Here is a 20,764-nt window from a genome sequence, read left to right as displayed (position 1 = left end):
GTACCATCTTTCACGCAAATGGACCTCAAAAGAAAGCTGGGGTAGCAATTCTCATATCAGATAAATTGGATTTTAAACTACAGACTATAGTTAGAGATGCAGAAGGGCACTATATTATTCTTAAAGGAAGTATTCAACAAGTGGATATGACAATTATAAATATATATGCCCCCAACAGGGGAGCAGCAAGATACACAAGCCAACTCTTAACCAGAATAAAGAGACATATAGATAAAAATACATTAATAGTAGGGGACCTCAACACTCCACTCTCAGAAATAGACAGAACACCCTGGCAAAAACTAAGCAAAGAATCAAAGGCTTTGAATGCCATACTCGACGAGTTGGACCTCTTAGATATATATAGAACACTACACCCCAGAACCAAAGAATACTCATTCTATTCTAATGCCCATGGAACATTTTCAAGAATAGACCATGTTCTGGGACACAAAACAGGTCTCAGCCGATACCAAAAGACTGAAATTATCCCCTGCATATTCTCAGACCACAACGCTCTGAAATTGGAACTCAACCACAAGGAAAAATTTGGAAGAAACTCAAACACTTGGAGACTAAGAACCATCCTGCTCAGGAATGACTCGATAAACCAGGAAATCAAAAATCAAATTAAACAATTTATGGAGACCAATGAGAATGAAAATACAACAGTCCAAAACCTATGGGATACTGCAAAGGCAGTCCTAAGGGGGAAATACATAGCCATCCAAGCCTCACTCAAAAGAATAGAAAAATCTAAAATGCAGTTTTTATATTCTCACCTCAAGAAGCTGGAACAGCAACAGAGGGACAGGCCTAATCCACGCACAAGGAAGCAGTTGACCAAAATTAAAGCTGAAATCAATCAAGCAGAAACCAGAAGTACAGTAGAGCAGATCAACAGGACTAGAAGCTGGTTCTTGGAGAGAATCAATAAAATTGACAGACCACTGGCAAGACTTATCCAAAAGAAAAGAGAAAAGACCCAGATTATTAAAATTATGAATGAAAAAGGAGAGGTCACGACAAACACCATTGAAATTGGAAGGATTATTAGAAATTTTTATCAACAGCTATATGCCAATAAACTAAGCAATCTGGAAGAGATGGAATCCTTCCTGAAAACCTATAAACTACCAAGATTGAAACAGGAAGAAATTGATTTCTTAAACAGGCCAATTAATTATGAAGAAATTGAGTCAGTGATAAACAACCTTCCAAATAACAAAACTCCAGGCCCGGACGGTTTTCCTGGGGAATTCTACCAAACATTCAAAGAAGAAATAATACCTATTCTCCTAAAGCTATTTCAAAAAATAGAAACAGAAGGAAAGCTACCAAACTCATTCTATGAGGCCAATATTACCTTGATCCCCAAACCAGGCAAAGACCCCCTCAAAAAGGAGAATTACAGACCGATTTCCCTAATGAATATGGACGCCAAAATCCTCAACAAGATACTTGCTAATAGAATCCAACAGTTCATTAAAAGGATTATCCACCACGATCAAGTGGGATTCATACCTGGGATGCAAGCGTGGTTCAATATTCGCAAATCAATCAGCGTGATACATCATATCAACAAGAAAAGACTCAAGAACCATATGATCCTCTCAATCGATGCCGAAAAAGCATTTGACAAAATACAGCATCCTTTCCTGATTAAAACCCTTCAGAGTGTAGGAATAGAAGGTACATTTCTCAATCTCATAAAAGCCATCTATGAAAAGCCTACTGCAAATATTATTCTCAATGGGGAAAAGCTGGAAGCCTTTCCCTTAAGATCAGGAACACGACAAGGATGCCCACTCTCGCCACTATTATTCAACATAGTACTAGAAGTCCTTGCAACAGCAATCAGACAACAAAAAGGGATCAAAGGTATTCAAATCGGCAAAGAAGAAGTCAAAATGTCTCTCTTCGCAGACGACATGATACTCTATATGGAAAACCCAAAAGAAGCCACTCCCAAACTATTAGAAGTTATAGAGCACTTCAGTAACGTGGCGGGATACAAAATCAATGCTCAGAAATCAGTTGCATTTCTGTACACGAATAACGAGAACGAAGAAAGAGAAATCAGGGAATCCATCCCATTTACAATAGCACCAAAAACCATACTTTACCTTGGAATTAACTTAACCAGAGACGTAAAGGACCTTTATTCTAGAAACTATAAATCACTCTTAAAAGACATTGAGGAAGACATAAAAAGATGGAAAGATATTCCATGCTCATGGATCGGAAGAATTAACATAGTTAAAATGTCCATGCTACCCAGAGCAATCTACACTTTCAATGCTATCCCGATCAAAATACCGAGAACGTTTTTCAAAGAACTGGAACAAATAGTCCTTAAATTTGTATGGAACCAGAAAAGACCCCAAATCTCCAAGGAACTGTTGAAAAGGAAAAACAAAGCTGGGGGCATCACAATGCCGGATTTCGAGCTGTACTACAAAGCTGTGATCACAAAGACAGCATGGTACTGGCACAAAAACAGACACATAGACCAATGGAACAGAATAGAGAGCCCAGAAATGGACCCTCAGCTCTTTGGGCAACTAATATTTGATAAAGCAGGAAAAAACATCCGGTGGGAAAAAGACAGTCTCTTCAATAAATGGTGCTGGGAAAATTGGACAGCTACATGCAAAAGAATGAAACTTGACCACTATCTCACACCATACACAAAAATAAACTCCAAATGGATGAAAGACCTCGATGTGAGACAGGAATCCATCAAAATTCTAGAGGAGAACATAGGCAGCAACCTCTACGACATTGGCCAAAGCAACCTTTTTCATGACACATCCCCAAAGGCAAGAGAAACAAAAGATAAAATGAATTTATGGGACTTCATCAAGATTAAAAGTTTCTGCACATCCAAGGAAACAGTCAGAAAAACTAAGAGGCAGCCCACGGAATGGGAGAATATATTTGCAAATGACACTACAGATAAAGGACTGGTATCCAAGATCTACAAAGAACGTCTCAAACTCAATACACGAGAAACAACTAAACAAATCAAAAAATGGGCAGAAGATATGAACAGACACTTTTCCAATGAAGACATACAAATGGCTAACAGACACATGAAAAAATGTTCAAAATCATTAGCCATCAAGGAAATTCAAATCAAAACCACACTGAGATACCACCTTACGCCAGTTAGAATGGCAAAAATAGACAAGGCAAGAAACAACAATTGTTGGAGAGGATGTGGAGAAAGGGGATCCCTCCTACATTGTTGGTGGGAATGCAAGTTGGTACAGCCACTCTGGAAAACCGTGTGGAGGTCCCTTAAAAAGTTAAAAATTGAGCTACCCTATGATCCAGCCATTGCACTACTGGGTGTTTACCCCAAAGATACAGACGTAGTGAAGAGAAGGGCCATATGCACCCCAATGTTCATAGCAGCAATGTCCACAATAGCTAAATCGTGGAAGGAGCCGAGATGCCCTGCAACAGATGACTGGATTAAGAAGTTGTGGTCCATATATACAATGGAATATTACTCAGCAATCAGAAAGAATGAGTTCTCAACATTTGCTACAACATGGACGGCACTGGAGGAGATAATGCTTAGTGAAATAAGTCAAGCAGAAAAAGACAACTATCATATCATTTCTCTCATCTATGGAACATAAGAACTAGAATGATCAGTAGGGGAAGAAAGGGATAAAGAAAGGGGGGGTAATCAGAAGGGGGAATGAAACATGAGAGACTATGGACTATGAGAAACAAACTGAGGGCTACAGAGGGGAGGGGGGTGGGGGAATGGGATAGACCGGTGATGGGTAGTAAGGAGGGCACGTATTGCATGGTGCACTGGGTGTTATACACAACTAATGAATCATCGAGCCTTACATCGAAAACCGGGGATGTACTGTATGGTGACTAACATAATATAATAAAAAATCATTATTAAAATAAAAAAAATAAATAAATAAATCTTGTCTCCTGAAAAAAAAAAAAAACCCAGCTCTGGTGCTTACTACATAAAGAACTTCTGGGAAGTTACTTTACCTCTCTGAGCCCCTTTTTAATGGAGATAGCTGCAATGTCTATCTCAAAGAATGAGAATTAAATGAAATAAGGCACATAAAGCCCTTGGCTCAGTGCCAGACACATAATATGTGCTCATTAACACAAGAAGAAAAAACAATACTGCAATGATACTAATTAAAGAATGGAAGAACATGGTTCTCTTTGCATTTTAATTGAAATATTCAAGCTGCAAGATGATGAACAGATTGAAAGGGACACAACTGGAGGCAGAGGAACTAGTTAGGACACTTATATTAGCAATTGGATCTGGGTCAGTGACTTGACTCATGCTCAACTATCCACCTGCTATCTGGCATTTGCCCTTCCTCTTACATTCACTGCCTCAATGAATGGCCCCATTAACCCCCATATGCCTAAAAGCCTGGGAATCAACCTTGAGTCTTCTCTACCCTTATAACTAATCAGTTACCAAGCAGATGTCTATTCTTTTCTCTTAATATATCTAAAATATGAAACCTTCTTTTCCTCCACACCACCATCACTAAAGGTCAAGACCTTATCATGTCTTGCCTTGATTAGTTCAACAGCCTTCTGACTGCAATTCCAGTCATCTACCAGTCTGCTTCTGCTTTTTAAACACAAATGTTATTGTTTCTAACCCATACTTGAAAACCATTCACTCTTGCCTTCATGATAAAGTCCAAACTCCTTAAGATAGCTTTTAAGCCCTGCCTGCTTTGTCCCAAACATCACTCTCCAACTTTAGCTGCTATCACTGAAAACCTGTACTCTGTGAACCAGGCATGCCCATCATAGGTGCCATTCAACATCTGTTCCAACCTTCCTTCTCTCTTGTCTTTCTCTGCCTCTTCACTGTTGCACTTCTTCCTCTCTAAAGCATACTGATGTTGGGAGGCATAGCAAGCCTCTTGACACTATGAGGATGAAAGTTACTAGCAAAATGTGCAGAGAAGAGAGACAAAAAGACCCTGCATCCTTGATGACATCATGTGGGTGCCACACCAGTCTTAACTCCCTCATATTTCACGCCAGCTGACCAAATTCCTTAATTATTCAAGTTGCTATTAGTTAAGTTTTCTGTTACTTTTGGCCAAGTGTATTCCTTACTGATACATGAGTATTAACTGGTCATTTTTCTGTCTCATGAATTAGACGATGACCTACTTCAGAAATGGGGTGTCTTTTATCTCTACATTCTGAATACTTATTGTTCCTAATTCACAGTAGGTGCTCATTATGTTGAAAGAATGAATTCAGACATAGGGAAAAATAAAATTTCCTCAGGCCTAATAATTTTTGCATAAAAGGCTTATATGTAACGTAACTGTGTAAGTGCCAAATATAGAATCAAATTAAATACAGATAGCAACAAAGATTTCTGTAATGCTGGAAAGTTCTTGTTCCTGTGAAATCACTTCTCTAGCTCAAAGATGCATAGTATAGTACTACCCACTGAGACCCACTGAAGACTTTAAGTAATTATAACATTATGAAAACCACATACCCTTCCAACATCATAAAGAGTAATACTAGTAATACAGGCTCATCATTAATGTACAGGAATAAAAGGAAATGTCAGGATCAAACAGAAATTCCATAATATTGACATTTTGAAAATCTTTGCCACTCACTTGTTTTATTGGCTCATCAGTCCCAAAAGTTTGAACTGCTTCTATCCCCAGTGGATTAGCAATGACAAAAATTCACCCATAGGCCAATTAATGGTAGAAGCAGCCAAATAATCACGATAGTTAGAGACATGAAGGTTGCTTCAATTACCAATTGCTGTGGTGTAAAAGTTACTGCTTAAAATTACAACCATTTTCTTATCTCCGATTATTCTGTGGGATGACTGGGCTCAGCTGGGTGGTTTTTTGCTCCATGTGATGTCAATTAAAGCTACAGTCATCCAGGTACTTGACTAGACTGGAATATCCAATATAGCTCATTCTCATGGCTGGCAGGTGGTTTTGTCTGTCGTCTGGGAGCTCAGTTGGAGCTGTCAAACACAGCACCTTGGCTCTCCTCCATGTGTCTTGAGCTTCTCACAGCATGTTGGCTAGAGTCCAAGAATCAGAAGGCAGAAACTACCAGTCTCATAAGGTCTGCACTCAGACGTCCCAGAGCATCGCTTCTGCCACATTCCCTTGATCAAAGTGATCACAAGGCCAGCCCGGATTCACAAGACAGGCAAATAACCTCTGCCTCTTGACAGGAGCTGTGGCATGCACGTGCAGAGAAGGAGGGAATTGCTGATGGCTACTTCTGGAGATTAGAGACCAAATAAGTAAATTGAATAAGGCTATCTTCATAGTTTCACCTTGAGGGCCTCACTGAGCATACCTGAATATGCAAATAAACCTGAATGTGAGTTTGGTAGGTGTAACCTGAATGGATATTCTAATGTAGTTAGAGTCTATAAAGACGTACAGGGATGGTCTGAGTCAGCCATCAATCCACTGTGATGCCAAAACTTTAGATCTAAAAAGCACTATACTGAGTGCTTTTGCATAAATTTTCTTATCAAATTATTTGAATTACCCTGCAAGGATAGCAATAAGATAGGTTATTGTTACCCACCATTAAAACACTCCTGTGCCAAGGCACATAAGTCAAGCCAGGACCTGAGCCATACCCCCAAATATTAATAAATAGAAAAGTATCCTACCTACTTAGCCATTTGGTTTCAATGTACATCAGCTAAGGGAGGATACCCTAAATGCAGGAATTATGCAAAGAGCATTAGCATCTAGGTTGACTCTAAAATCATTTCAGCAAATTTGGCCAACTAGAAAAGCCATCATCACTCAGCACCAGCCAAGTCACCCACTCCAGGGAGCCGAGGTGGGTGATATGAGCTCAGGCAGGATTCCTGCCTGACAGGGGAAAAGTACCAAGCCAAGACCAAGATATGTCTTAGGAACCAGTAGCCACATTATTTGAAAAATGGAAAATCTGAATTCAGAAATTTCAAGAGAAGAACCAATACTTCCCATAATGGCTTGGTGCCCAAGGCCTGGCCTGCCTAAATGTAGCAATTAACATCTCCATGTTCACAGTTCCCTTAGTTAACCTATCATTCAGGGAGGCAGCATAGAAGAGTGGCTAAGACCATGAGACAATCTCAGTCAAGATCCTGGCTCATCACTTACCTGCTCTGAGAGTTTAAACATGTTACTTGACTTCTCTGTGCTTTTGTTTTTCCCACCACAGAAGGTAGATAATATAGATGGAACAAAGTCACAGAGTTTTGTAGAAAGTAAATGAGTTAGCATACTTAGAATGGTGCTGGGCACATAATATATACCATATAAGTATTTTTTATTAGTAGTATTAAAGGTGTAAGTTATAGAAACCCAATTCAAACTCAATTAAGAAAAAAAAGGAAGGAAAATAACAGCACATATAAAAAGAATACGATCAGGGGCGCCTGGGTGGCTCAGTTGTTAAGCATCTGCCTTCGGCTCAGGGCGTGATCCTGGCATTCTGGGATTGAGCCCCACACCAGGCTCCTCCGCTGGGAGCCTGCTTCTTCCTCTCCTACTCCCCCCCGCTTGTGTTCCCTCTCTCGCTGGCTGTCTCTCTCACTATCAAATAAATAAATAAAATCTTAAAAAAAAAAAAAAATACCATCAGATCTGTCTTTTTCCACACATCAGCTTAGCTTCACTTACAGATAGATGCTCCCCAGCAGAAAGATGCCCTCTGTAACTCACAGACCTGGAAAATGTTAGGGAATCTTGTCCCAAACTTCAATTACTATCCTAGAATGCTTTCTAAGTGGCTTGGCCTGGGTCCTATGGCCCACATGTGGGCTTGTGGGAGGTGGGAGTGAGAATGGGAATCAGCCCATTACATACGGCCCCGCCACGCTACACTGAATGGGAAGCAAAAGGTCCTATAATGACTAAGAAGGGGAATCAAGACTGGGATGCTGGTCTGTCTCACTCCTTTTCCATGGTCTTTTCACCATATCACTCTCCACTTCACATTTTCTTTGTTGTTATCCTCATCACCATCATCATAGGGCATTTTCTTTTCTTTTTTTTCTTTTCTTTTCTTCTCTTCTCTTTTTCTTTTTCTTTTTACTTTTTTTCCCTCCAGAAAAATGTTCAACATCTATCTGGGTGGTATCTTACCAAGAGACAAGCCACCCCATAAATGTCTGAGTAGAAAAAAAAGCAAAGGACTTGCACTGTACTTTGAGAAAAGGAAAAAAAAAGAAAAAAAAAAAAACCTCTTACTATTCATATTCAGTCCCTTTCCTCTGAAGAGTGCCAAAGGTTTTACAGATGCTAAATGCCCCAGTGAGAGAAATAAATTGAAAGAGTTTAAGCCGTGGCCTGAACTCGCTATGGCTACTGTGAAGTAATCACTCCACACACATATGGATAAGTGCTCTACACCAACAATGAAAACTTAACTGCCTGAACTACTTTTTGGCCTCATTTAACTTGTCCATTTATGTGACTACAGATGCCTTTCTCCTTAGAACCATAACATTTTAGAGCAGGAAAGGACTTTACAGATCATTTGGTTCAATCCCCTCATTTTGCAGATGGAAACAACTGGAACCCAGAGAGGCTTATTAGACAGCACAAGGTCACATAGCAGGTTCAGTGCAGGTTCAGAAGTAGAACCCATGTTTCTTATTTTCTCATACCATGTCTTTCCTAAAAAACCACACTAAGTCCAAATAGCTGCCCCATGGTCCAAAACACTATTAATTTCTTTCTTTTCCAGTCATGTGAATCACATAAGAGCTTAGATGACTTCTGGAAACAAGAAACATTTATGATAAAATTTTGACAATCTACACTAATCACTACCACCGGGAGATGATGAAATTTGGTAAAAATGACCAGACACAGTAGTTACAGCTGTCCTTGTAAGAGGTCTACTTTTCATACTTCTCCATCCTTCGGTTGGTAGTCAGCACTTCTTGGCTGCCCTCAAACTGACACAGGCTCCCATGGGCATGCTTCTTACCCAGCCCATATTCTATGCCAGAGTTGGCTTTTCCCTGTAAAAAAAAACCTAGCTTTTCCTGTGAGCCACTATCCCAGGACCATGCATGGTTACATATGCATATTTAAATAAGGGCTTCTGAGAAATAAGGCCTTAAAATTATATTTATACTAAATCTCATTTACGAAATTGGACCTGCTTGATAAAGCTTTTGTTGTTTGTTTCGATTGTTCGGTTGTTTTGGTTTCTGGTTGGTTGATTGTTTAATGGTCACAGATGTGGTCCAAATACTATACATGGAAAACCTTACTTCTTAGAATGCATCAGCTACAACTGTCTGTTCCTATGGGCAATCATAAAATGATTTTGTATAAGATAAGATAATCATGTATCCAGGGCCTTCTGATCATCAGTGAGTTCACTTTCCATAAAGAGCTTCCAAATTAAGTGAAAGTTGCTTCAGAATTCTCAAGAACAAGATAGGAGGGCAAAGCAAGCCTCTTAACTTACTAATTAGATTCATCTTCTTATCCACATTTCCTATGTGCCTTAAAGGAAATGTGTCTCTCATTAAGTTTCTGTGCCTTTAAGGATTCTATCCATGTAGTAAAAGGATCCATGTCAGAGATGCCACACACATGCAACTGTCCCCATCTGAGACCGGAAGAACACTGTTGATGGCTAAGGTCTTTGGGCCTCCCTCTCCCTCCTTCCATCACTGGTCACTGTTAATTCCTTGGAAACTCACTGAAAGAAATATAACCAACTCTCAAGAGAAACAGTAACTCTAGTTCTAGAGAAGCTCAATCTAGCCTCAATGTATGTAAATTTCAATTTTCAAAATTAAGTCATTGATATCACTTTTAGTATCAACCTTACTGCTCCCTGTATTACAATTTTTAAAAACTTATCTCAGTCGGGGTGCCTGGGTGGCTCAGTCTGTTAAGTGTCTGACTCTTGATTTTGGATCAGGTCATGACTTCAGGGTTGTGTGGGGGTGGAGCTTGTTTTGGATTCTCTGCCCTTCCCTTCCCCTTTGCGCTCTTTCTCTTTTGCTCTCTAAAAGAAAAAAAAAATTATCTCAGTCTGTGACATACATGGAAGGAATTATCCACAAAGTCCTTTTCTCTGGTTAAGGTCAGGAGTGATAAGTGGTGTCCAAACACTCTAGTTCTGATTTTCAGTATGTTCCAGAGATGTTTGTTGCCAGTTTAAGTAGGAAAGGTGTGTGTCTTCTTCACATTGGTCCAAAATAAAGTGGGTTGGCTATCAGTTAAGTTGTGAGAAAAGAAAGAGACTGTCAAATGCCATCACAATATAATGGATGTTATCTAAAAATTAAGATAAATGCATCTGACTAATGTCTCCTTAATAACAAAGCTATTCCTATATTCTGATTTTTTTTTCTTTTTTGTTAAGAGGTAACTAGAAGTTTAAATTTACATTATGATTACAGCCTTTCTTTTATAAGTTGAAGCACATTACTTTGGTCCATTGAGCAAACTCATTCTTATTCATTGCCTTTTAAAGTTGACATTTAACTTCCACAGCTGTACAGTTTGCAAGAAGCAAAAGAATTTTTAATATTAAAGAGAGAAGATTCTAAAACATCACAGCATTCTATGGTATGGAACACACTGTAATTAGTATACATTAACTGAAAGACGAAATTACATACGGTATTAGTGAAGGACAGTTGCTCATTTATTTATTTCCGTGCTAATAATCAAATAAGACAAACAAGTAATTCAGCAATTCAAACTAATAAGGACTGGTTTTCTAAAAGATTATGTCTTCTAATGCATTCACCAGAATAGAACTCAGAACAACTTTTGGTTCTACAGGTCTTGAAGCCCTAAATCAAATAAGCTAGGAAACAGCAATATCTCTCTTCCATTAGAATCTTCTATTCCAGGGCACTTGGCTGGCTCAGTCAATTAAGCATCTGCTTTCAGCTCAGGTCATGATGCTAGGGTCCTGGGATCGAGTCCCCCTTCGGGCTCCCTGCTCATCGGGGAGCCTGCTTCTCTCTCTTCCTCTCCCCCTCCACTCGTTCTCTCTCTCTCTCTTTCTCTCTCTCTTGCAAAAATAAATAAAAATACTTTAAAAAAATTTTTCTGTTCCACATCAGAAATAATCCATTTGTTCAAAAAACAATAACTGTGCAGTGGCTATAGACGCTGGGGATAGAGCTGTGACAGTTTTGCCCTTTAGAGCATTGAGTTTAGCAAGAAAGACAAACAGGAATGCAAGTAATCGCAACCAAGATGAATAGCATTAGGATGAAAGAAGCATACAGCGTCATGGACACCCACAGGGGACCTACCAAGTCATGGGGGCTGGGAGTGACAGTAGCAAGGGAAGGTCCTCTGAAGGAGGTGACATTTCAGATGAGACTTGACAACTTCACAGTCAAGATTAAAGGTACACACTGCACTTTGCTTCTTCAAAAAGCTCCACTAAAACCATATTAAAGAGGCTTTAAAAAATTAATCTACAAGAATAAGGAGAATAGGAAAAGGAACAAGAGAAACAAATTTTGGAAGCTTGAGAGAAGATGAATAAGTGGTCTCTGACTTAGCAGAAAGCTGAATAAATTCTAAATCAGCAAGGGAGGATTGGGTTAGAGCTGCTTGAGAAGCTGTTAGAGCTCCAGGCCCTTCTGCCATTCCCCATTGCTGGGTAACTGCCCCTCTTCTCTTCCAGCAGGAAGCTAGAAATGTATTCTCTAGAAAGGGTAAAAGAGAAAGTCATTGATCAACAACATGGTTCAGTGACCATACATAATGGAAGATTAATATTGATGTCCCAGCAAAATACCCTGATCACTTCAAGAACACAGGCACCAGCAGTTCACCTGTCAGATGGTCAAGTAAGGGCACTTCCTCGGGGAATCTGACCAGCCCAAGAGGAAAGACTACTGACACCAGGGCTTCTGGGGGGAAAAACAAAAACAAAAAACAGACCCACCTAGATCTCTCCAGTAAAGCTCCAAGTCAGTAAGCTTCACTCTCAGGCTGTTAATCATGAGCAGAAAAGCAAGGACTGATTATCAGGTATCTCAAGAAAGCTTCGTGTTGCATGGTGCACTGGGTGTTATATGCAACTAATGAAGCATCGAGCTTTACATCGGAAACCAGGGATGTACTGTATGGTGACTAACATAATATAATAAAAAAACATTAAAATAAAATTAAATAAATAAATAAATAAATAAATAAATAAATAAATAAAAAAGAAAGTGGATTAGTGTTTGCCTAGGGCTGGGGGTGAGAATGAGGAGGGTCTCTAGTAAGCATAAAGTTCTTTTGGGGTGATAGAATTGTTCTAAAATTAGATTTTGGTGATGGTTGCAAAATTCTGCAAATATGCTAAAAATCATTGAATTGTACACTTAAAATTGGTGAATTTTATGGTATTTAAATTATACTTCAATAAAGCTGTTAATTTTTTAAAGTAAAAAAAAAAAAGAAAGCTTCTAGCATGTAAGACAGATACCATACGCTAAAATAACAAACAAAAAAAGCATTTTAGAGGAAATAGAGACTATACATGGAGAAAAAAAATTTAAGGAAAACAATTATTAACATCCCTAGATAGATAAGATACTAAGGTCATGAAATTAAAAAAGGATCTTACAAAAACAGATTTAAAAAAAAACTCAACAGTAGGGTTGAAGAAAGAGAGTAGATAGTAAAGCAAAAATAAAACAGAAAGACAAGAAAATTAGAGGACCAGGCCAAGCAATTCAACATCCAAATAAAGGATTTCCAAAAAGAAAGAACACAAAAACTGGAAGGTATAAATCATCAATGAAGTAAATTAAGAACACTTCCCTGAATTGATAGATAGGAGTTTCTAGACAGCACTTATCATGTACACATCAATTACTGTTTTAATTATCTTATGTATATTAACTTGCTTAATCATCACGGCGACCCCCGAACACATATGCCTTTATAATTATCATTTTATGAATGAAGAAACTGAGGTACAAAATGGTAGGTAACTTGCCCAAGATCACATAGCTGGTAAGTGGCAGCGCCAGGATTTGAAGGCAGGTAACATAGCCCTGGAACCCGCTACGAAATACCACCACGCAGGAGGGAGCACCACTGTAAAATTTCAGAATATGCTGCAGACAGTTCTATATGATCTTTTCAAAACAGGGGTAGCTATTTTTTCCTTAGTGCATACAGAGCCTCATCCTCGACCAAGAACCCAGGGAGAACTCCATGCGGACTCCTGTTCCCACCTCCACACACAACGTTCTTCCCTCCAATACCTTGTCCTACAAATTTGAGTCACATCAGAAGCTCTAAATTCCTATTCCTAATTCCCAGCTCCACAAGAATACTGCTCTAAACTTGGGCTCACCTCTCTGCACCAAAGCTGAACGAAGTATCCTCAGAGAGTAAGTCAGAAGAGAATGAGACACTCCCCTCTCATTTCAAGGAGCACTGAGCCACACAGCTGCTACCCAATGACTGACAACAGTTGCCTACCACATTTTGCCCTGTTCTAGAATTATGCATGGCAGGATAGTAAGTCTGAAACCAGTCCTTGTGTGCCTGAAGATATCTTTATTTGACCCTCCCATTTCAATAGTTCCAGGTTCATAATTCTTTTCCTTCAACACTTCAGTGTTATACCCTTGCAATCCAGTGTTGCTGTTGGAAGGTGAACATCAACTTGACTTTTATTATTTTCCCTATTTTTGCAACTGTTTCCTTTATTCCCCCAAATAATACAGCTTTAAATTCCTGTTCCACTTGTTCTATCAGGTTTGCTTCCTCTATAGGTTGCCTATGTCCTGTCATTCTTCATGATACTTTTATTCTTTAGATGTGTCATGATATTTTTTAACTGGGACTTCATCAGTATCATTCCTGAGACCATCGGTTACCTCTGCTTTGATGACTACAAAGGTGGCCCATTGAAAAGAGAGGGTCAGCGGTGTCTTCGCTGTGAGGGAGGGAGATAAAGTGCTTCTACTGCAGATCTCTGGGCTCAACTGCACTTGTTTTCCTTGGCATTTCTTTCTCCTTTAGATGCGCTGCTTAGTTCCTCTGTATCCAAGACTGCTTTCTTGAACTAGAGTTGGAAGAAACAACTCTGAGCCCTACTGGCCATCTGTGGCTGGCATTACGGATTTCAACACTGAGATCAGAGTTTCAGGGAGGTAGACTGTTGATATCAAATCATCTATTAGGTAGGGCCCTGGTGTCTCGTTTTCTGTGCTGGACTGAAAACAGCATGCAAAGTCAATGCAGAAAAATCTAACTTGGAGTATGTAACTCCATGTTTGCAAGCACAATATACAAGATTCATTCAGCTCCCATCTAAGCCTGGCCAACTGAGATCACAGCTCCCACCCTGGACTGGCCCAAGACTCCATCCAGAGACTTCAACTTTTGTCTTCTCTCTTCTTCCCCTTTCCTGTCTCCCAGCCCTCTCCTCCACTAACCCATCATTTTCTTTAGAGTTTCTCAAAGTTTTGATACAGTTTTCAAGTCTGCCTCTGGATTCATTCTGCCTTTCCATGTCTTTGCTGAAATTTCCAGATTTCAGGGCAGGGAAGGGAGCCAGTGGAATGTTTTTAGCTCATCACTTTCATGGAAGCCAGAAGTCCACCCTCCTCAGGGATCATTCTGGGGAAACTCCCTGTGGATCTTTGAGCCCACTTGGATACGCTACAGCCGGCTGTGGGAGACATAGGCCAGGCCAGCCTCATAGGAGGGATCAGTGTTAGGATCTGCACTGTTAGAGCCCCTGGCCAGAATTACAAATGACTGTGAAATGGGGTGGGACATTATCATTTAGGACACTTCCCACCCTAACCCCAGGCAGACTGCAAAGTAGCTTAGTTCTAATGCCAGACATTTCTCAAACGAAGCAAAACATCAAAATTTCTGGTAATGATGACATGTATCCATATCTACATAATACACAACCCAATACTTAGAATTTCATCATGCTTGTAAGTACCCATATTTCCATATCACTTATCTATATATCAGTACAGAAATTATGAAAGTTTGTCTTCTTTAGAAAGATGAATGGAAGACAAATTTCTTTTCTACAGTAACAAGCCATGCTGCCCCCAAATAAATATATTTCTTTAATCAGCAAAAAATAGCAGTGCCCTGCTCTATAGTCAACTCTCATTACTCATAGTAATGTTCTATAAAGGCACCACAAACACTGAATTAGCAAATACTGAACCACTGCTCTTAGGGGAAACATGGGGGTAGGATCCTGAGAGCCTCTGCTCACAACATTTTCATCAAACAACCAGTACGTAACCTGGTTTTATGTGTGTCTCTGTTTAATATATATTGTTATTCATTAACAATGAACATGGCCAACAGCATTATAACTCATGCCTGAAGTAAGCTTATCCAACACATCTATTTTCTCCATAAGTCACATCACAGTCTTCTTGTGCTTGTGACATTAGACAGCGCTTTAACATTATACTTGCAAGCCATTTCAGACAGCAAAATCACCAACAAAAAGCACACAAAAAATGCAAAAATCATGGCACAAGTAGACCGTGAGAAGGACACTTGGCGCACAGTATGAGCGCTGAAATGAGAAGGCAGAGCTGTGCTTTGTCCCACCTCAGCCAGAAATGTGCACATCGGGTGGCTCAAGCTTTTCACCACCCTATGCATATCATGAATGACTCAACCCTGAGTACTGATTTTGGGGTTACAAATAAATGTTAGCAAGCAGGAGAATTTGCAAATATGGAATCTTGAATAATGAGGATTGATGATATTATTAGTATTTGCATACTGATGGGGGAAAAAAACCCTTTTGTTAAAGGAAAGGAGTCTGTAAAATGCCATGTAAAGGGTATTTTGTTGGCCTTGGTATGCTCCTCACCCTCTCACTTTCACAAACAAACCTCTTGATTAATTAAGAAATGTTTTGTGCAATCTGCAGCCATTTAGGATCTACTAACATTTTATGCCGATCTGGTGGGTGTCTAGTAAAGAGAGCTCCAAAGCCTGTAGCAGGTAATCCAGTGTCCCTGGAAACAAGAAAACAATTTTAAGAAAACATGTCACACTGACATTTATAAACTTTCAAAGCCATACAAAACTAATTTGGGGCTGAATTTTTTATCCTTTTTCTAAGTTTTCATTTATTATTTTAATTCCAGTGTGGTTAACATAGAGTGTTACATCAATTTCAGGCATAGAATATAGTGATTCAACAGTCCCATATAAAGTAGTACTATTTAGGCTGCAATTGGCTAATGATCTAGTTATTCAGGCGGCTAAGACAGAGAGTGATAGTAGTAAAAGTATGGCTTTAAGTAGGACTAATCAAATAAATAATGTTGCTTGGTATTGAGAAATGGCTTGTGGTTTTTATATTAATAATTGTTGTAATAAAATTGATAGTACCTATAAATTGAGGATATACCTGGTTAAATGTGTGGAGAAACACAGGTCAACAGAAGCTTCTGCGTGAACCAGGTTACCAGCTGGAGGTAGGTACAGTTCAACTCGCTCAAGCAATAACAAGTCAAACACCTGCTTCAACTGCTGTTTATGTGAGCAAGAATAACCGTGACGGTGGGAGTAGTCAGAAACTGATTTACTTGAGAAAATGCTGTATCAGAAGCATCAGTTATTAATGGGATTGATCAGTTTCTGAATCGTCCCTCCAATTATAACTTGTATAACCATGAAGAAAATTATTACAAATGCATGGGGGGTTACAGCCGGGGCTGAATTTTTATGATAGTCTCTTAAAGGTTATTCATGTTGGCAACTTTCATGCACTTTGCAAAATAAAATGTCCCAACAAGTAAATGAAAAATTCAGCATTTTGTCATTGTTTTGACTGCATTTCTCAACAATTACAACATAAGACAAGATCTATGGAAAGACTTTTTCATGGAAAGACACGATGCCAAGCTGCAGGACTACGTATCTATGAGCAAGAAACAGTTCCTACTCTCAAAGAACTATTTCAGGGGAAACACACATACATATAATTAACTAGAATGCAAGTCCACCCGTTGTGCAGAACATAAACAAAATGCTCAGAAGGCAAGAATATAAGAGCAATTAATCCTGATCAATGACAGCTTACCTAATTCTTACTGCTTGTCAAGCAATATTTCTAGGTATATTTCATACTTGTTTTCACCTAAACTTCAGGGCAACCTATGAAGTAGGTACTTTTATAATTCCCATTTTATAGGTTATATTATAGACACTATTTCACAAGTAAATTGTGGAATTGGTGTTCAAAACTAAATAGTCAGAACACTGACCAGAAAAAAATGCATAAAGAGGAAGTAACATTTTAGCTGGACCCAGAATAGGTAATGCTGCTTGGCAAACAATTGAGGGAAAGAGAATTCCAGACAGAGGGAATGGCATGAACAGAAAGCACAGAAGCTTGAGATATGTTCACTATGATTGATGTGTTCCTGTAACGTGTAGCTGGGGCCGCTACACCTCCTCACTACTCATACAAATCCTTTCCTGCATGTGTATGTTCTGTAAGCAAAGGAAAGTAGTAAGAATACCTTTCAATAATCCCAGAGCTCATTGTTTCATCATTCAATAAAGCCTTTCTCTTTATTTTAGCCAATTCTCTGTTTAAATAAACTTGTGCCATTTGTTCATGTGCTTCTGATATCCAAATCTGGAAAAATGGAAGCCTCATATAAGAAAAACAGATACATTGCCAAAAATGGTTAGTTACTAAAATATTTTTGTTGAAGTACATTCTGATATTAATTATTGATACTGTTGACATTAAAAACTAAGTACTATCTCATAGCAGTTCAACTATTTCATCCTAAATATATGAAAATGGTAATTCCTTATGACGTGTTATTAGAAAATAAATAATCAAATTGGTTGTTTCTATGAAATGCATTCAACTTAATACTAACTTTACATGTTTTTTACTTTCTTCTCAAAGTTAGTATATTTTAATTTCCCTAAGTAAGAAAATGTTTGTAGCAATCACTTTGTAAATCACATCGTACTCAGATACCAGCAGCACCACCACCACCATCCCTTCTCCATTAGAGGATTACTCAATAAATTATCAAGCAATTATTACAAGAAAGACATGAAAATTGTAAGATGTACTCAAATCAACTGAAGAAGCATCATGAGTAGTATTTAGGGAATCTAACAAACAAAAATGGATGCTGAGGATTCAATATTTCTTTCCATTCCAAACTCTAGAAGATCGTGAATGTGAAGGTTCACAGCAGAGAAGCAGAACTCACCACTACCAAGAGAACCCACGACTTTCTTCAAACCTGAAGACATCCAATGAACCCCTAGGTCACATTAATTGCACCAGATTTTGTTAAGAAAGAAAGAAAGAAAGAAAGAAAGAAAGAAAGAAAGAAAGAGAAAGAAAGAAAGAAAGAAAGAAAGAAAGAAAGAAAGAAAGAAAGAAAGAAAGAAAGAAAGAAAGAAAGAAAGAAAGAAAGAAAATCCTCTGTTTAGATATTTGGAGACTTCAACTGCAAGAGTATCATAGCTATAGTCAAACACCTTTGGTCCACTTTGGGTTGGTATAATAAAGCTCTGCTATGACTAGGAAACTATCCTACTCAAAGCAATTTTAACTATAGTCTCTGGCCCTGGTTCCCTGGTCTACCCCATGGCTCTATAGACCTTTGGCTTCTCTGACCACCACTCTCGAAGACTTCAACCTCCTGAATCACCAGCCACACAGCCCAATTTCCCAGCTTTGACTCCTATACCCTTTTGCTCAACTACTCTTCCTCATAGAGTCCCAGGTTCACAGGTCAATGGTAAGAGATACTGTATTGAGCTTCATATTATACACTTTAACAAAAATAAGACCTTTCTTTTGGGAAAAAAAATTACTAGGCACCATTTTGTTTTCATGTGCAAGGCTGACCCAAAGGCACCTGTCAGTGCCTTCCACAGGCTAATCCCAACAGAAAGCCAGAGGGCAAGGAAGATCACTGAAGCTGTCCATAAAGGTCAGCCTCTGTGGCAGAGTAGGGTTGAGAAGGAGGGAAAGTAGATCTGAAGGGAGAAAGGAAAAACACTTGGCATAGTTTATCTTCATTTTAAGGAAGGAAAAACTGAGGCTGAAACAGAATAAGCAAGGCCCAGGTAAACCAGCGAGAAAGTAGAAGTTCTACAATTCAAAACATGCAGCCTGACTTATTCATTCATCGATCCACATCTGTGAAGTGCCAGGCTAGTGTAGTAGACAAACTCCAGAAGCTCGACTGACTACAGCTTAGTGAGTTGCAGTAAATCATGGGGATAATGGTAATGACAAGAGCACACAGCTAGACACTATTCTAAATGTCTTCACATTAAGTATTCATGAAAACTCTACTATTCCCACTTCACACCCGAGGAAATAAAGACGTGGAAAGTTTCAGACTCTTGATCAAAGTTACAACCTAGTAAGGGGTGGAGCCAAGAATGAAAGAGAAGCCATCTGTCTCCAGCACCCACTCTTAACCTCTATTTCCTGTATCAGGGGCAAATGCTGTCCTTCAATTTTAGACCTCCCATCTTCATCAGTATTAGAACTCCAAAATTTTAGGTGGGGACCTGATGTTTCAGACTACATTTTCCAGTTCCTTTATTTAAAAAAAAAAAAAAGTTTAAAGTTTTTATTTAAATTCCAGTTAGTTAACATATGTTGTAATATTAGTTTCAAGTGTACAATATAGTGATTCAATACTTCCATACAACACCTGGTGCTCATCACAGCAAGTGCACTCTAGTCTCCTTCATACTTAAATATGACCAGTGACTGGTTCTGAACAACGAGGCATAAATGGAAGTAATTTATTCAACCTCCAGGAAAGGTCCCGCTTCTTTTTTCCTTTTCCTCCTGCGTGAAATGTGGACATAATGACAGGTTTCTGGCAGCCATCTTGGGCTCTGCACAGGGATGGAGGGTAGAAAGCTAGGAGTAGGTTTCTGACAAACTTCCATACCAGTCCTGACCAGTTATCATCCAGACTTTTTACATAAAAGAATAAAACCTTATGTGAACAGCCACTGTTGATTTGTGGTTTCTGTTGCATGTGGGCAAACCAAATCCTACACCATTTTAATGTGAAAAATCACTTTGGTCTAGAAATGTTCATAACCTGACATAAGGGTGGGTAATTTATAAAAGCACTACCATATGTTTAAAAGTCTTTTGGACTTTATAGCTATATATGTATATATATATATATATATATATATATCACAAACTGGAGATTGGCAATTTGGTATGTGAGATTGCTAAATTAACACAGCACAAACTTGCAGGATAATCACTAAAATTTCCATTAAATTTGCATAATAAGATCTCGCTTGAGTCAAATGGTAATATAAAATATATCTAATGTATGTTTAGGAAGTTCACTTCATAACATCATTCTTATTCCCCATTTTCCTGAGTATCAATTTTTCTCAAAGTCCCAACTTCTAATCTTGCAAGATGAACTCTTCCTATATGTGTGGCATTTAAGAAATCCCAGTAGTAGAATAGTAACTTTTAACTGGGTAACTGGTACAGGGAAAGAGAAAGTCATTTATAATTTCCCCTCAAGTTCCACATTTGAGGGTAACCAGACTCTTTCTGCTGAGGGTAACTTAACACCCAGAAGAATCTCTCTTGGAAAGATTCATTTTAGTTGATCACTAACTGACATTTCTTTCTTTTTTTTTTTTTTTAAGATTTTTTTTATTTATTTGACAGAGATAGAGACAGCCAGCGAGAGAGG

General features: G+C 38.7%; 2 protein-coding genes across 7 annotated transcripts in view; both read right to left on the bottom strand.

The window, feature by feature from the left end:
* MAMDC2 (MAM domain containing 2) overlaps nt 1–20,764 on the bottom strand; it is a 374,048-nt gene that overhangs the window by 286,416 nt on the left and 66,868 nt on the right. For 3 of the 5 annotated variants that reach the window (XM_057305609.1, XM_057305608.1, XM_044391280.3), the window contains exon 2: nt 15,971–16,039. The exons of the other annotated variants lie outside the window; for them this stretch is intronic. The gene's annotated coding sequence lies outside the window, so the exon portion shown is untranslated. The remainder of the gene's footprint in view (nt 1–15,970; nt 16,040–20,764) is intronic. 5 annotated transcript variants of the gene reach the window in all.
* The window catches only part of CFAP95 (cilia and flagella associated protein 95), a 113,057-nt gene that overhangs the window by 25,425 nt on the left and 66,868 nt on the right, over nt 1–20,764 (bottom strand). For both annotated transcript variants that reach the window (XM_026519348.4, XM_026519349.3), the window contains 2 exons: nt 17,555–17,673; nt 15,971–16,039 (listed from right to left, as the gene is read on the bottom strand). In XM_026519348.4, coding sequence (XP_026375133.1) covers nt 15,971–16,039; nt 17,555–17,646 — 161 coding nt within the window. In that variant the 5' untranslated portion in view covers nt 17,647–17,673. The remainder of the gene's footprint in view (nt 1–15,970; nt 16,040–17,554; nt 17,674–20,764) is intronic.

The sequence above is a fragment of the Ursus arctos genome, unplaced genomic scaffold (genome assembly GCF_023065955.2).
Source record: "Ursus arctos isolate Adak ecotype North America unplaced genomic scaffold, UrsArc2.0 scaffold_33, whole genome shotgun sequence".
Taxonomy (NCBI): Eukaryota; Metazoa; Chordata; class Mammalia; order Carnivora; family Ursidae; genus Ursus; species Ursus arctos.
This window is presented reverse-complemented; position numbering and strand designations above follow the sequence as displayed.